This window comes from Antedon bifida, chromosome 7, assembly GCF_963402885.1.
Source record: "Antedon bifida chromosome 7, ecAntBifi1.1, whole genome shotgun sequence".
NCBI classification, from domain to species: domain Eukaryota; kingdom Metazoa; phylum Echinodermata; class Crinoidea; order Comatulida; family Antedonidae; genus Antedon; species Antedon bifida.
Genome location: NC_136232.1, coordinates 3,657,966 through 3,676,304, shown reverse-complemented (window position 1 = coordinate 3,676,304; position 18,339 = coordinate 3,657,966). Strand labels below are relative to the sequence as shown.

The 18,339-nt window shown below is 32.8% G+C and overlaps 2 protein-coding genes across 4 annotated transcripts in view; one reads left to right on the top strand and one right to left on the bottom strand.

The window, feature by feature from the left end:
* LOC144847932 (low-density lipoprotein receptor-related protein 5-like) overlaps positions 1–13,190 on the bottom strand; it is a 32,578-nt gene extending 19,388 nt beyond the window's left edge. The window contains exons 1-5 of the mRNA XM_078704528.1: positions 12,997–13,190; positions 6,857–7,262; positions 2,603–3,006; positions 2,210–2,341; positions 1,195–1,395 (exon numbers count right to left, since the gene is read on the bottom strand). Of these exons, the coding sequence (XP_078560654.1) occupies positions 1,195–1,395; positions 2,210–2,341; positions 2,603–3,006; positions 6,857–7,262; positions 12,997–13,060 (1,207 nt within the window). The 5' untranslated portion in view covers positions 13,061–13,190. The remainder of the gene's footprint in view (positions 1–1,194; positions 1,396–2,209; positions 2,342–2,602; positions 3,007–6,856; positions 7,263–12,996) is intronic.
* Positions 1–18,339, top strand: part of LOC144847938 (pre-mRNA-splicing factor SYF2-like) — a 75,392-nt gene that overhangs the window by 56,222 nt on the left and 831 nt on the right. Inside the window, exons 1-6 of one of the 3 annotated variants that reach the window (XM_078704534.1) lie at positions 15,109–15,232; positions 16,099–16,223; positions 16,634–16,759; positions 17,065–17,182; positions 17,393–17,483; positions 17,568–17,666. In XM_078704534.1, coding sequence (XP_078560660.1) covers positions 16,128–16,223; positions 16,634–16,759; positions 17,065–17,182; positions 17,393–17,483; positions 17,568–17,666 — 530 coding nt within the window. In that variant the 5' untranslated portion in view covers positions 15,109–15,232; positions 16,099–16,127. Of the gene's footprint in view, positions 1–15,108; positions 15,264–16,098; positions 16,224–16,633; positions 16,760–17,064; positions 17,183–17,392; positions 17,484–17,567; positions 17,667–18,339 lie in introns of those variants that run through there. The other 2 variants (XM_078704535.1, XM_078704537.1) reach the window with 2 other exon arrangements.

Below are 18,339 nucleotides of genomic sequence, written 5' to 3'. Positions count from 1 at the left end.
CAAGATATAGTACAGTAACACTATACTATACTGGATTTATGTAAATATGGTATTTAAATGGTACATAATAAAATCCAAAGTTACATGCTACCTGAATCAAAACTATTGCTAGATATACTGTACAGTAGTAGAATAGCTTTACCCTTGAGAAATAAGTTACTACATGGTTTAACTACTAGGTATACATTTATCAGACTAAGAGACTGTTCACACGTATGGCGTGTAAAATCTAGGGTTTAACTTTTAAAACTTAAGCGATGCTTGGACTTCTTTGTTTAATGCCAATCATTAATATAATGAAGGCTGTAAGTGTGAACACATGAGCAAAAAAATAACCATTCTGTGTTGAAAAATATGTTTATAGTAAAACTAAGTTGAACCCTTATAGACCTTGGAAAACCAATTTGACCTTTTAAGTACCTTTAAACAGGTTCAAAGGTCACCCATCAAATTGCCACTTTGCATACTTCTCTCTCATTATACATAGCTCATTGGGAAAAATATGAAGAAGATGATGGTTTAATAATTGTAGTCAAGGCTCAGGAGTAGAAAAGTACTCCCTGGTGATCACCACATAACTCAAATAGATTCAAGAAAGGTTTTTTACTTGCAAATACCTTTATTATTCTTTGGCTGGGAATTTATAAAATATTTACTAGAAATCACTGCAGGCTTACTAGAGATTTTGTCAAAAAATTGGCAAAATATTAGTACTGTATGTACTGAATTTATCAATCACAGGAAAATTAATTTAAAAAATGAAAATGGTGTTGGTATCTGTGGATAAATATTTTGTAAGAATTGTTTTCATGGCATGTTCAGATCATTTGGGTTATGCCTTGTAAAAAGCATGGTCACAAAGTGTCATAATTATTAATTTAATAAGATTAAGATTTAATAGATTGAATAACGCTTTCATTACTTTATGATCGGGGTGAAAATCTGGTATGCATGAATAAATTTTATTTGGTTGGTGGCCGTCAATATCAATACATGACTTTCGTATCGTAAATGTTGTATCCAAATGTATAATTTTAACTTTCGTAATTTTCTATAGAATTTAATGCTGCATTCAATACAAAATTATTATTCTGTATGTCTGAACCGACACTTATGAATCTATAGAAAAGTAATTGTTGCGTGTGAAAATATAAACGTGTAAACAGAATTTGTGATAGCTTATTCATTATTTACCTGATCCATCAAGTTTTGCTCTTCGAATGGCATGTACATCATCATCGGTCCAATAAATTAAACCGTCCACAGGATCATAATCAATAGCGATTGCGTTCTTCACGTCCTTGAGTTGTATCACCACGTCGGTGTAATCTGGCGTATCCAATGAAATCCGCCGAATGTCTCTTCTTTTCGCTAATAATAAAATCTCCCGAGGACCTGCAATAAACATTGTTTGATTAGCTTCAAATATAAAAATTATCGTTGACAGATTTATTATATTTTTTATACATTTATATTACTGATCATTGCTTTTCTCTTATACTTTAAAGAGCATATTCAAATGAAATTATTACTTACACACAATGCATAATATAATTTTATTTCATGTTTATACGACCAATTAATTGGCTTTGAAAATTCATTGGACAAATTTCTAAACATGAAATTATGACAGACACTTGAAACAAATACAATATATTGTGCTATGATACCTGAAATATGATCTAAGCCAACAAAAAACAAGTTATTTGAAATGTTGAATATAATCTGTATATATTACAAATCAATAACCAGCAAACAATGTCTTCAGGCTGACTGGCCACACAAACCACTTGAAGGGAATATAACATAATCAAGGGATATTGATTTTGTTCAGATGTACAGTGTTGGACCTTCCCTTGACTTGCTTGGCTTGTGTGGTCATAATCAAGTAATCTTAATTCAGGCCTACCGTAACATTAGATATGTTACACAAACTTAATGAAGTTTGAAAATCATGTCAAACTGTTTTTTTTTTAGTATTCAAAAATAGTCATTATTTTATTTTTAAAAAGACATGGCTGTTAAATTTTAGGGGGAGGGGCTAAAGACTGGGTTACAGAAAAATAGTCATTATTTTATTTTAAAAAGACATTGCTGTTAAATTTTAGGGGGAGGGAGGGGCTAAAGCATGTTACCCCCCTGCTTAAATCCGTGTCCGTGTCTACGTTTATCCAGTGAAAATAGTTATTATGTGTTCAATGATACATACCATCTGCACAGGTGAGTTGATCTTCAAGAAGTAGTACACCAGTTGGACAGGCACAGGAATGGTGAAACTCATTTGGAGCCATTAAACACAGGTGTGAACAGCCTCCATTGTTTACTGTACATGGATTAAAACCTGTGAACAAAAGAAAATTGAGGTTTCAATACAGTTGGGAGGAATAAAGTATTGCACAGTTAATGAAAACCATTACAGAAGGTTGAGGATTGAGAGAATGGGCCAGTTTGGGAAGTTTTTTAAAGTCAAATAGACAGTTGAATGGGGTGGGAATGAGGTACCTTCTCAGGGCTGTATTGTTCAGATAGTATACATTAATATAAATACTGTATAGTTTACTTCTCCTCTTTGCACTGCTGTATAAACTTTGAAACAACTTACTTGATTGTTTTTGTCTTTCCGCCGAATAAACATGTATATCCATAGGTGAAAAAACATCATCTTTGATTACTTTTCTATTGCTTCCATCGTATTTATTACAAGAGGATATTATATGCAGTTCCCAATCTGTCCAATATAAAGTATCTCTGTACAAAGTCAATGCAAAAGGGTGGGGTAGCAAATCGGCTCCTTCTAAAACAAGAGTCCTATTTGATCCATCAAAATTGCAACTATGAATAAACGTCTTTTTGGCATCAGCCCAGAAGAGCCGTGACTCTTCGTAGTCTATTGTTAAGCCATTTGGCCAATGTATATTTTCTTCTATAACTACAGAGCGTTTGGTTCCGTCCATTCCGGCACGCTCAATTTTTGGTAATTCCCCCCAATCTGTCCAATACATATACCTGTGAGTGAAAGAAAAAAAAACATAGTTAATTACATTATATAAGAAACTGAAAGGGATTGTTTAAAAATATATAACTGTAAAGATAAAGCTTCAATATCAGTGAGTGGCATCCATATGCATATTCATTAACTTTTATATTGGTTCAATGAGGTTTGCTATGTTTTTTTCGGTGTACAGTGATTTGCAATTACCTACAATAGTACTACTATACTAGTAACCTACAGTTAGTACTGTATTAGTACAATAATGCCAATAGATTGTAAATTGCATTTAATTCTAAAAAAAAAAATGTCAGGCCGATTTTGGCAGGGATTGGATGGTAAAAAATAATTTGTATGACATAATTACTTTTTGACTGAAGTTATATTAAATAAGAAAACTACTGATTACTTAAAAATATTTTTATGTAGATGTTCATATAAGTCATAATTAAACTACAAGGGGTGAGTGTACCGTAATCATACCCAATTAAAGTTAATGTCATGGGCAAATTACTGACTGTCAAATGTATGTAAGTCTTTAATGTTTTTCTTAAGACCTTCTGCTAATTAATGTCATGTATCCTAGTGGGTAGACAAATATAATAAATGGTTGTGTTTACCCTAATAGCATGTCACTGCATTGATTTCTACTGTATGTAAGCCTGTTTGAGCCACAGTAAGAAAGAGAGCTGACATGAGGTTTTACCACTGTACATAAAGTAGTAATGCTCTTAATATTGCTAAGCTTAGGTTTAGGCCTTTTTGCGGTCAATTAAAAGTACCTGTCCAAAATGTCTTGTTAAAAGGTTCTAAATGATATTTTGAAAAATTTGGGTAGACTAAAATGTTGACACAGAGTCAAATCATTTTAAATTAATATTTAATAGATTAAAAAAATGTTAGGAATGAATTAAAACAATGCTGTTTGTATACTTCTTTTAAAATGGTACAGTACAGTACATTAAAATGAAAAACTTGTTTTACTTTGCTTTGTCAAGTCAGTATAACAGATTAACCATGGAGAAATAAGTTATAACTTATTTCTCCATGGATTAACATAATAATTTACATCATCTGTCATTGGAATATTACTGTACTTGTGAAATTGAATCAAACAAACTGAGAACTTATTTTCTTTTCCTTTTTGTCTCGTCAATTAACACATGATAGTTGAACTAAGGAACATTACTAGTTGACATTTTACCAAGTGCAGTAATAACATATTACCTACTACTGGTAACAAACTATTGGAAAGTAAAAGAAATTCTTGTCATCAGGCCACATGAAAAAACAATTTAGCCAGTCTTCTACTAGATGACCTTGTCTTCTACCAGGACACAACAGGGGCCTGATAGCTCACATACAGACTGAATGGCACCATGTGCCCTAGGGTCATGCTAAGCCAACTTGTCAATCCACCTGCCAATCATAACTTCTCTGTTTGTTTTCTTGTGAATTTCCTAACTAGTGAAAAGGGGGATTAATTCAACTTGTATAGGATCCCTGAACTAAGAAATAAAAATTGGTTGTATTTTAAAGGCGGACTGAAGTCTATGGTTAAAAAAAAAACAATGCATACAAATAAACTATCCATCCCACAAAAAAACAAATGTCACATTAAAAATCAAGTGTCAATCATTATTGTGACAAATGAACAAACTTGAGACATGTTTTGACTCTGAACAAATTAAAGACTGATGCATTACACAAACTCAAAGTACAATTAAACAACAGGAATGTTTAGTCTTTCCATAAAGCTAGTAATATTAGTAAGTACAGTATTATTATTAATTGGCAGCGCCATTTAACCAGTTTAGCACTGTGCACCGTCTTTTTAACTAACACTGCACTATACTACAGTAGCAACTACTATACTTAGATGGATATTTTGAACCTTCATTCCTTATACTGTAGGAAGGGTCCTCAACTTATCTCAACAGAGATGATGGTGTTTGTACAAAGACAAATTGATTGACCTACAGTACTACTGGACTACAGTACAGAAAGAAAGTACTGCAACTTTACCTACGAAGTAGCTTCGTAGATAGAACGTAGGCTACGTTGTTGGCTTCGTAGGTTCCATTGTTTGGCTTCGTAACCTCAATAAACAACTTTCAATGAGCTACGTTCTGAACTTCGTAGGGAGTTCGTAACCTATATAAACAACCCTGCGATGTTCTTAGTGAAGTAATTAAGAAGGTGTGAAATTAATGTGTTAAATTTAACTGGCGGAGGACCAAGTTGTAAATTACTAAAAAATAAATAATATTTTTTAATCGAAATCTTTTCCTTCGTGCGTGTTTACCTACTCAACGGCGAATATAAATTTCCCACGATGTAAACGTAGATACACGATCCAACACAGGTGAACCGCAACGGCCAACTAATATAGCTAACGTCTAGTCCATCCAGAAACGATGCCGAGAAAAAAAGATCGTAAACAATTCATTCTAAATATAGTATCAGAACGTTCAATCGGTCGCTCAAAAAGACTGCCGACAGAAGACCGTAATTAATACAGACCTAGTTTTTTTGGTCACATGGCATGAAACGCGATACTCTCTGCTTTACCGCAATCGTTCACGTGTTTTTTTTAACTTAGTACGAGAGGGTGGCTGCCGATCTGACGACGATTAATAAGATCGTGTACCTGGATTTTGTGTCACATGACATGAAACATAATACTCTCTCTCTCTCTGAAACTGCTCACATGTTTTTTCCACTCCAAATTCTGGTCGGGCTTTTTTCTATACACACACATGTCGTAATCATTTTAAAAGGCCTAAGCCAGGCCTAGGCCTATGTTAAATCTTAATATGGAATATATATTTGTTTTGCATATATTTTGTTGGGTTAGGTGTCGTTGTTTTTATAATTCGTAGGAATTCCAAGGTAGGATTAAATAATTTTTAGTGTAGGCCTAGCCTAGGCCGCCGAAACAGGCTAGCCTCGACTCTCTCTACGTGAGCTGAGGTCCACCGGCCCGATGATGTCATTTCGTCGGCGGATTTCCGTCCAAATTAGGATAACCGATGCGTAGGGCGGCTACAAAAATTGACGTCTACTATGTTTAGATAGGATTTTAATTAGCAAATAATACATCGTTTGTTTGCATTGTCAATGCTTTTAAAGGCGATGACAATGGTGTTTACTAACCCTACGAACCACCCTACGTAGGCGCGCCTAGATAATTATCATATTAAACAATACATCGTAGGCTACGAACAATACATCGTAGGCTACGAACAATACATCGTAGGCTACGAACAATACATCGTAGGAGAGAACAATACATCGTAGGCTACGAACAATACATCGTAGGCTACAAACAATACATCGTAGGTTAATACAAACAATACATCGTAGGTTACAAACAATACATCGTAGGCTACGAACAATACATCGTAGGACAGAACAATGACCTACGATCTACCTACGCGTAGGCTACGAAAGGCTACGCGTAGATACGAAGCAGTAATTTCTTTCTGTACTGTATAGGATCTTGATCCTTTGACCGCCTGAGCATTTTGCATTCTGTAGTGATACAGTTTTAGTCTACAGTATGATGACCAATAAAACCTGTTCCCTTGGTTAAAAAAAAATCTCAATATTCACATCCCTGAATGGTTACAAAAACAGTGCTCTATAGGAACATTTAACTTTTCATATCTAAGTCCTCCCTCGGAAGAGCACAGACTATTGTTGGTTTATCCAGGTAAGCTAGGCACGACATAGATACTGTACAAACAATACTGTATGGCACAGATCTTGAAGCCTGTCATCCCATACATTTACGCCATACCACTCTTTATTATCTGGACATTTGTCAATTATGACATGACAAACTGTATTTTTCATCCTACTTACCCATTTACTGGATCCAACGCAATTGCTCGTGGTTGGTCCAAATTTTCCCAAAATAAAACTTTTCTCGAACTACCATCGAAATTGGCCACCTCAATTCTTTTTGTTTCTGAGTCCGTCCAATATATTTTGCGACCAATCCAGTCGACCGCAAGGCCATCGTTTGAAATGAGGCCCGATGTAATAATGTCCTCCTGTTCGTTACTCCTTGTACCGTTAAAATATGTTTTACTAATTCGGGCAAGGTTAATGTCCGTCCAGAAGACATATTGTTCCTCAAATATAAAATCCACTGCAGCGGCATCGTCCAAGCCGTTTATTACCAGGAAATTGTTCGACTTTGGTTTATTACTGCCTGCATCGATAATTCTAATATCTCTACGGTTTGCATACACAAGATAGGGTTCGGCTGTGGAAGAAGGAAAAAGTAGGTGTTATTATGTGTAGGCACTTTAAAGTAAAACAAAATCTTTGCCCAAAATAGACCTAAAAAATTCACTTAAAACTAAAACATTTTACAGTTACAGTTATGTTTTACAGTATCTACAGTACACATTACTGTGCATTACAACACATACAGTACAGTAATAATATCACATATCTTTACTTTTGAGAACAGTAAAGGTAATATATTAAAATGTAATTTCTTACATTTTTAATGTAGCGCCTCCAAAATTTGAAGCAGAAACTAATCTAACTAATCCAAAGTATTAACATCCAACAAACTGTATTTTGATTTTTCTTATCACAAATTTAAATAAAAAAACTACTGTAAAAACTCATAGTTTACAGTAAGTGAATGTTTAATTTAGTATTTTTTACAGTATATAATACTACAGTACTGTATTATTAGCCCAACAGTTATAAATTCCTCTGGGTTTCCATTCATTGTTACACTGGATTAGACAAAGCAGCCGCAACATGGCGTTTAATGATTGTTTCCGAATTAATACATTAATCAGGCTTAAATGCTTCCCATTAAAACATCTCCAATGTATTACCATCAAACATGTTATATTACAATGTACAAACACTCTACCAATTCAATTCTCAATGTGAAAACATTAATATGGGCAAGCGTTCTGCAAGTAACGCCTATGGTGAAAAAAAGCATTATTTGGCAAGTGTTAGAATTATTGATGGAAGTGTACATTGTTTGCTACTTTTGCACCATTCATATCATTTATTACAGCTCAGTAATTAATTTCCTTCTCCATGAAATGTTTTAATTAATACCTGTACAATTGAAGGTTTATCAAGGTTAAAGCACAGTACTGTAGGTTAGTATTTAATGGTAAGATAAAATTTTGAATGAATTTTTTTTATTTTTTAATGAGAGTAGAGACAGATGTGGACTTTCAATTTATAAAAATACTCTCTCACATTCAACGATACAAAACATTCACTATCAAACTTGCTTACTGTGCTGTCTTAAGCTACACTATCAAACTGTATGTGACAAAAAATGTGATGTGCCTATACTGTATGGACACGAGGATGTCATTCTGTATCACTACCATATTTGGGAAGAGCACTACTTGTTTGACAGTGCTTAAAGAAAACTACTAAATTAAAAATCACTAATCTACTGCTGTAATCATTATTTGAAAATCATGAAATTACAAAAATAATCATTATTTTTAAATTTAAAGTCATTTAAAGGGTAGCACTTTGATTTTTCTTAACACTACAAGTCTTCAAACATGCAACAGATAGACAACATTCAAAACATATTCAATGTAATAGAACCATAATAAAACCATTAAATAAAACCAAATAATGCAATAGAACAAATACTGAATGGAGAATTGAATACTCTGTACAACATCAACCAATCAAATGGCAGGAGGATATACACAGGTGTGTTATAATATTAAATACACAGTAATCTACTTATTAACCAAACTCATGTGGCTAAATTTCTCTTTTGATCATATTTTTTATGGCTATCTTACATAATAGGTGTTCATTAAAGCCATTATACAGGCACACAGAATGAGGTATAGTAATAAACAGTCAATGCAATTTAGTTCTGACCTTTGAACTGTCAGGGACCATCAACAAACTGTAAACAAGTATGGAAAGCATTTCACACATGATCACTAATGAGGGCAAATTTCTAACATGGTCCTGTTACAATTTCTACATAATTAGGTAAGCATGTGTTATGAGTTAAAAGTGGTTTGTCTTGATAAAGTATATGTATAGAAATAGACATAAAAAATGTTCTATAAAACATTAAATTTAAATTGAAAATAATTTAAAAATTAAAATGAACACTTCTATGTACTATAGCCAACAATAGATACACCATAAAACAAATCTTACAACTACTATGTATACTTATGATTTAATTTATCGTTAAATGTATTGTTTGTAGTGAAAAAAGGAAACCATTGAGTTATTATTTCTTATTCTTTGTCTACATTATTGTTATTAACATTAGCATTCCAACACATACAGTACCAACAAATAAAGCCATTTTGCTATGTATTGTAATGTTATTTTTTACCATGTACCCAAAAGCTCCCTGACTCATTTTAAACAGTTTATTTTCGGATTTTATAAATAAAATTGGAACGTAGCAAATGATGGTCAGTTTATTTAAAGAAAATATTTTAAAATGTAAGAAATATAATTTTGCAAAGAAAGACATCTCTTTCAACCTTGCTTACTGTACTTGTTATGATTTTCTAAAAATATTTATTTCAGCAAATAAAGTAAGACTGAGAGTTTTGAATTTAGAATATAAGAAACAATGTATAGTACAGGCAGTTATACATTGTATTGTGGTAGACTCAAGCATTCCAAAGCCTGGGTATTATTTAGTGAATTGACCAGGTATTTTTACAGTAATCAACAACCTATTGTACAATACAACAGTTCTGTAGGCTTAGCCCTAACACAATAGAGCGCACATTTCAACATGCAACCATTATCACAAAGCTGAAACGCTTACACTGCTTTTCTTTACAGGTAACCCTCTGAGCAAAGGCAAGGAAATAACAATCTATACCAACTGGTATTCAATGGGGGCTACAAGTACAAGAAAGTGTTTAATCATGTATATAAAAAACATCTAGTTTAACAGTATTTTCGATCATAGCTCGTAAAGGAAGTGAATAGCTTTTAAAAGTGACAGATACATGGTCACCAAAGCTACTGCATTGTCCCAACAACATGACAATTTTAGAAATGTTTATATATGTGTAATTAGTATTTACAGTACTGTAGCAAGCTATCATTACAATTTAAGTATATATTTTTTTTATTTCATACGAGCGCATCCAACAGCGAGCAACTTGACTATTACAGGATAGGTCAACTGTTTTTTAATTCATTTATTTTCTAATTTGAGGGTTAGAGAGCGGAGTTTAAGGTTATGTTCAGATCCATGGAGTTATGCTTTCATATTGCAAGCAATGTCATATTATACTGTAATTAGCATTGTAACAGCAAAAAGTGTTTTCCTTAACTAACGCTTTCGCTTGAATCTGAAGTGTCACCGATTTGGACGAACATCTGGTATGCAGGAGTAAATTTGATTGGTTAAAGGTCAAATTGTTGATGCATGACTTTCGTATCGTAAGCGGAGTTCACTAATCTTGTACCTTGAGCTGTCGTAACGAACGAAAGATCAGTGTCGTATGAGGTGGCTTCCACTAATCTTTTCCTGGTTCAGACCTATGGAGTTGTACTGCATGCCGCGTACAATACGAAAGCATAACCCGTAAGCCTGACCAGGCCCTAAATAATGTAGTTGTGAGTTACAACCCTGGCACTACAGTAGTTCAGGATTGAACAAATTATCGTAATTTTATTAATAGTTTTTACAGTACAAATAATGATTTTGTTGTGAAACAATGCATTTAATTTTTACTACTGTACAGTAATACCATTTCACACGGAACTATGAAATGTATACTGTACAATACCAAGGTTCACACCAAACATCATCCAGGGGTTGACACTCCGATACAGTACAGTATGTGTAAACTCTAAAGTTTTACTAGGCGATATGGCTATTTAACTGTCTTCTTCCATTTCCCAAATAAACAATCAACAATTTAACTGAAAATTTATTTATATTCAATGTAAACAATTAATCCATAGAGTACTGTTGTACAGTACAGTACTGAGGTTAAAGTAGTGGAGAAACATTTTCATGAACAGCTGAATAGTATGATAAATCTGACATAAATTAGCAAAGGTATTGGTCATTTCATACTACTGTACATGATACCACCTTATTAAAGCAACAATACATATCAAATTAAATTGATTTCTACTGTAATAAAAATTAAATTATGCTTTAATTACTAAAAGACCTACGATGCTAATATTTGTATTTAATGTACCGTAGATCATATAAAATAAGATTTTTTTTTAAATAAAATTTATTATTGCAAGATTTGATCATCAATCATTCAGGATAAGAATTTAAAGCAGTTAAGCATTTACTGGATAATTTGCAGATTTTTTTTCTGGAGAAATCATGTCAGTTTGCATGAATGATTTCAGTCATTATATCCCTCTTGTCAATTTTTCATCTACGGCCAGCTTTAAGGAGCCGAAATTCCTGACAGACAAAAAGTCATCATTCTGCGTAGATGACTTGGCTAAGTGTACGCACTAATAATTGTATAACGTACGTTTATTTGAGTCTATGCCGAAAGGAACAATTATTACTTGCTATTTGTATTTACTGTACTCTACATACAATATAAGCTTACAAAATCATCTACTATAAAAAAATAACTGTACTGTATTCAGAAAGAGCATAAATGAGATTGCAATTTCTGTAAATAGGATTGAACCAAATGATAACTGAATTACAATGTTACATCACATTTTGTAAAAAAAAAAACAGAAATGTTTGCGCTATCCAAATTGCAGTATTACACTGTAATTATACTATTGTTCATTGTACTGATCGACTTTAAATGTTTTACAAAGTCTCTACAGTACTTTATCATTAAGCTCTTAGAGATAATTATAAAACGATCTACTGTATAGCACTTTAGACAATTTATGGATTAGCGTTCAACAAAATAGATTACCTAATAGTAATTGCTAGTAATTTCCCATTCAATGATGATAGGTCATGTCATTGATGATTAAGAATTTAATATATTTTATTAACCAACACACATTAAATAATTATTGTATAAACAAAAGTTGCATAAATGAATCAGTATAAAATAATAATTAGCCATGGCATAGCATCACCTAACCATGGTTGATCCATAAATCATCAAAATTTAAATGTATTATATCATCACCATTTTCGAAACCAATGATTACTGTAGTCATCAAGATGGCCGACTAATACAAATTTCCTTTCAACATTGATGGTGCGTTTGGGTATTATTAATGAATTGATAGACTTTATTACATTATCTTAAACAACATTTAAAAGTTTAGCAATTCTTCATGATGACATACACAGACAGTATTTTGATTGAATTTATCAACATTCATTGAAATAAAATTTTCCAAGATCTGCTCAAAATTCATTACGTCATTCAAACAACTTACATTACTGACTACTACGGAGTCATATTGTGCAAAGTAACATAGAATTAATTCATTTTTCACTGTCCGTCTTTCAAGAGCAATTTCAAAAACTATTTCTCATCGTTTTACTTTTGCGAACAATGTATCAGAAAGAAATACATTATTGGTTGGAATGTTGGATATCCAATGTTATTCAACAAATGTTATAGCATAGCATATAAAATGCCAGCCTGTGACATGAATAATGTACAGTAGGATGGAGTCCATCATGCTGCACATACAAAAACAACAAGTGCAAACAAATTGGACTCATTTATAATTTCAAAACAATCATCACAAATAAACAGTACAAACAATTCAAAAACAATATTATTAAATATAATAATGTCATATTAATATAGAATTAACTCTTTTTTATGTCAATCATTATGTTACCAGATACTACAGTAAAGAAGTGAATCAAGTCCGGATATGCTAGCCCAGAATAAGTGCATTGTGTTGTTTTCGATTGCACACTCAGTACTCTTTTTCAAGGGGAGCCATTCTGGCTCCAGCACACACGGCAGCACTGCACTAAGCACAGCTTCAACGGAGCACAAAGCGGCTTGATTAGTTAGTAATCTTACCTTTTACAGCCAATATTATGGAGCAGAAATTAATGAGTGTATACATAAACCTCATCTCTCCCATATGCTAGGGTTATATACTTCCAAAGGCATTTTCTATTGTCGTCAAAAGTGAATCTCAAAGTGTTGATATTAGAACTTTAGCAGTAAACAACTTAACCAGTTCCCTCGTTATTACATTTTATGAAGCTTGCTTATTACCGTACTAAGGTCAAATGTGATATCGCATTACACAATATTAATCCGCGTCTTGTACAAAAAATCCGTTTCATAAAAATAGTCATTTAAAAACAAATAGTGAAGTATTATAGGTTCTAAATTCTGATTAAATAATAAGTTTGCATATTTAGTTAGTATTAAACAATCTACTTTAGATAAGTCTAGAATGTTTGAAATAAAACGGACTATTTTATGGACAAGGAATGTTAAGGCGAGAAGCACTCTCAGCATGAACCCCTGGTGCGATCAAGCGTAACAACAGAATGGCTGTGTGTGTCATAATGATGACGTTGATTGACAAGTTATAGCAAAACATTTGTGTGAAAATCAAACGCAATACAATAGGTATAGTTATTGTTGCAAGAAATTGTGAGGGAAGACCTCATTAGAACTAAAGTATAAAGAAACATCTACATTTCTCGGGAAATAACTGTAAATTATGAATTAATTGCTGTATTTTTAAAACAAAAGAACCCAATTCTTTCTATTTAGTAGGCCTATAATATATGCTAATCTAAAATTAATTACAAAACTATATTTTAATACAAATATCATGAAGAGATTTTGTGCAAATGATTTTTTTTTAGATTGAATTGTGTGTGGTAAGAAATTTGCAATTAATAATTTTTGTTTTATTAGTATAATACAATTTTAGATGCTGTTTCTTCGGTTTGATTGGTTCCCTGTATTGCTATTATTTAACGGCGTGCACTACCCTCTGACTACAATCAGCTGTTCGTGTGCGTGCGCGTGAGCGAATGTTATAAATGATATACACGTTTCCTATACGCATTTCCGAAAAACGCGAACGCGTACGCTCATCCTAAAGGAGTCAAAGGCATTACGCGTGAGATAGAGGGCGGTAACCTAAAATACGAAAAAATGTGTGTTGTGAGAGTATCCATCGCACGGAGAGCCGCAGCCCGCGCGGGGCTAATATTTAAACAGCGGAAGATTTTCACCAAAAAACCGAAATGTATTTATTCAGGGAGCTAGTATTAAATAATACAGTATGTAATTCAAATAGAAATGCGTGTTGTTTATATTGGGTTTATATTTCTAAAGTTGCAACAAAAAATAAGTAAAAATCATATTACAGGTATTAGATAAATGTTTAGCATTATGTATATTTATTTGAACAATGTCTGTTATATTATATATATATGTTATAATATGAATTCTTTTACGTATCTGACCATTTAAGTATTTAATCTAATCATCATTCAAATCAAAATCATCTAAATATTATACTAGGTATCGGCTTATGGGCGGTATTAGTTACTCTTCTTCTGGCGGGTAATCTATAAAAATGGTTACGTACGTTCCGTAAAATATCCAGTGCATCAATTGTCGTGTAGTACGTATGTATTGTGAGAAGGCTGAACGAAATACTCATACTAAAAAATAAATGATATTTTTAACACCTTAAAATTGAAATGAAGGGATTCCTCTCAAATGCACACGTAGGCAAAGCAGTAACATCAAATTGATCTTTTTATTATATTATACAGATCCGCAAAATAATTAAATCTTTTACCACTGAATTTTAGAATAAATGCAACTGAAAACAATTATGAATGAAACAATTTGCATCAACAGAAATGTCCTGGATAGCTAAGCTGTCTTTCTGCATGGAGCTATATAATTTTATAGCTTCATGCTTTCTGTATATCGTTGCTATTTCTATCATTGAAAAATGAAAATGTAATCCAGTAAAAAGAAATAATTAAAAACCCAATAAAGTTGGCTTTACGCCGCCCCCTTTTTTTCATTTTTCGGCGCTCGTACTCTTCTCTCTATTCTCAACTTTATGCCGGAAACCTGTTTTTTTTTCATCAGTATAGTACTAGAGTACAAACAATTTTTGGCACACATGGCCTGTTATAAATGATGCGAGAACTGGTGGCGCTACATAAAAAACAAACAACGTACGTTTGTGTTTTGTATGAAAGAAGTGGAGACTTGTGGCAAATTTATTGTTTAATTATTCGTAATATTCAACACTATAAAGGCTAAGGTTATTTTTAAACTTAACTGATAGTTTTAAGGTTTTTATTTATTTTTATAATCTTTTAATATAGTGGCCTTCTCCCTAGTAAATATAAGGCGTAGGCCTACGCTTGGATTTTTAGAGAGTAGTAATAAGTAGGCTAGGCTATTAGCACCTGGCTACGGCTAGCTAGAGAGGGCTACAATAGTTTATTTGTATCGATATTCGACGCCTACTGTCTTCAGAGTAGGGGCCTAGCCTAACAAAAGCTTTCTTGGTAAGGTCGTGGTAGTAGGACGGATGAATGCGTTCGTTTCGTTGCTATAATGTTTATCAAACGCATTCGGTTCTGGAATACGACGGCGAGAAATTCAACTTTAAACTTCAATTTTTATCAGTTTCTGAAAGAATTAAGCTTTGAAATTTGCGATATACCCTTAATAATCAATTCCAAACAGGTGGCTGCTCTGGTGGTAAGATTTATTGCTCTAGTAGGTATCTGGTGGTGTTTAGTAGGACCGCAAATTGGTTAGCCTATTTTATTAAAATATAGGTAGGACGCCACCGTGGAAGTTGATTTATTCACTTCACATTATTGAGAAAACTAAATTTGTATTGAAATTATACAATAACATACATTTGGTTTGGCATAAAAGTAGGATGTTTCCCTGATTCTAGCAAGACCTAGTACTATAGTAGAGGGCAAACACTTTGGTGACTCTGTGTGGCACTCTCTCAATCAATCAAATGACTCTCACTGACCTAACTGATTGGTGAGTGAGTTTATCCTGTGCAGTATGTAACCATGGAGGTAAAAAATATTTTTATTTTTTTACCTCCACCATGATGTAACCTTCAGAAATGACTTAAAAGCGTGTACTGTTTTTTTGTAGGATTGTTTGTTGCAACAACCATTAGAAAGATGGAAGCAGCATCCAGTTCATCCTCCACAGACGCATCTGCTAAAGATAAGAAAGCTGAAAGAATGAAGAAATTAAGGGAACTCCACCTCAAAAGGGTAAGACAGTGTGACAGATGCTACCAAATGAGTAGGAGTCGGGAAAGAAGTGAATTTGAGGTCATGACTCCTAAACATAGTTTAAACATCTTCATGATATTTCACATAGAGCGTGATCAATGTTCATAAACAACAAAAATAATCATACATATTTATTTGAATATTATAGGCTTCTTATAAAAAATGTGTAAACATAATGTGCTCTTAAATTTCCACACAAAAACATTATTGTGTTATTATTTAAATATACAACATGATTTATGTACCTCACCATTACAAATCTTAGTTTAACGTCTCCCCCCCCCCCCCCCACCCCCCCACCAAAAAAACCCCCAAAAAACGTTCCCATGCCCTGGTGTGTTGGTTGTGTGATTAATAAAATCTCCATTTGTTATCATTTGTATCAATAGAATGAAGCACGGAAATTGAACCATGCAGAAGTAGTAGAAGAAGATAGAAAAGCTAAACTGCCTTCAAATTGGGAAGCAAGAAAGAGACAAGCTGACTGGATACTACAAGATGATGAGAAAAGAAAGGTTTGACATTACAATTAATTATGTTATGTATCTTCTAAACATTGTACTATTATAACACACCTACCTTTCTTTGAAACCTTTAAGTACAATCTAGGTGTATTTTTGACTTGTAAAATTTATTTTTCCCAATTCATTTACAAGTGTAGGTCAGAGCATAACACAAATAGCAGAGAAAGCAGAAACCCAACAAACTCCTTTAGGATTGGCTGTAGTGTAGTGTAAAACCTTTGCTCGTTTCTTGGCAAATTATCCCCTTAATAAGGTTTATCTGTTTTTAAGCACATTTTATTTTAAATTATATTTAGGCTGCTGAAGCAAAAGGTCTTGATTATGACAGATTAAAACTAATGGATGTAACAGCAGAAGAAGCGGAACGCATCGAAAAGAAAAAAAAGAAAAAGAATGCTGATCCTGGGTTTTCAGGTAAAAATGATTGATGTTGAATTGTGAATTGAAAATATGAATTGTGTTTGGAACAAATATTAATCTAAACATGAATGAATATTAATTACTTATAAGTGGCTTATTCTTTATTTTCTTTGCAATGTACAAATAAAATAAATTATTCTTAATATGGTGCAAAAACACAGTAAAAGCTGAGAATTTACCAAATATATTTTCCTCTTGTTTTAGACTATGAACAAGCTACTTTTAGACAATATCAACGTTTAACAAAACAAATGAAGCCAGACATGGAAGAATATGAAAGGAAAAAAGACAAAATGTAAGTTTGTTTATTCAAATTAAACATTGGATTGCACGATTTTGTCACCATATAGTATGTAGAATGTTTTTTTTTTCTCTCTAGGGGTGAAGATATGTATCCAACCGTTAACAGTCTAATGCAAGGGGAACACAAAGATACTGAAGACGCTATTGACAGAATGGTAACAGATTTAGAAAAACAGTAAGCTTTTGTTTAAATGTTTGCAGCACATAAACGTAGTATTTATAAAAAGAAAGGCTTTATTAAGCATGATTTGATCAATCACAAATAACAGATCATCCAGCCATTACTTATGATTGGTCAATTTACTTAGCTGCATCCTAGTGAGGTTAAGATTTTGAATGTTGGCAAATCTGTACTAAGAGACTTGGTTTGTACAGAGATGCATCTAATATGTCTCTGATGACTCTCTGTTATTTAATGAGGCTTAAAAAAATGTTGCTCAAGCCTGACCAACCCAAAATGATCAAATGTATATATTTTTTATTTCTTTTTCGTAATTGAGCTTTTACATTTTTAGTGTAAATGTCATGCGTTTCCTATAATAGCACCCTCTATATTTTAAAACAATATATTTTGGCCCATTAATACATAATTATTCATATCATTAACATGAAATTAAAAAAGGAAAAAAGACCGAACCTGTTTTTCTATTAATGATGTGCTTGGGCAACATAATTATTTTGTTTACATCGTCTGATCTTAAAATGAAAATCTCTATTGATGGGAGTTTTTTGATATATATTAATTACAGTACTGTATTCTAATAGCAGTAAGAGTGAAGAAATTATTCAAATTTGGCAGCTTCTACACATAATTATTACACAATGTTTATCAATTATTTTGGTTTATT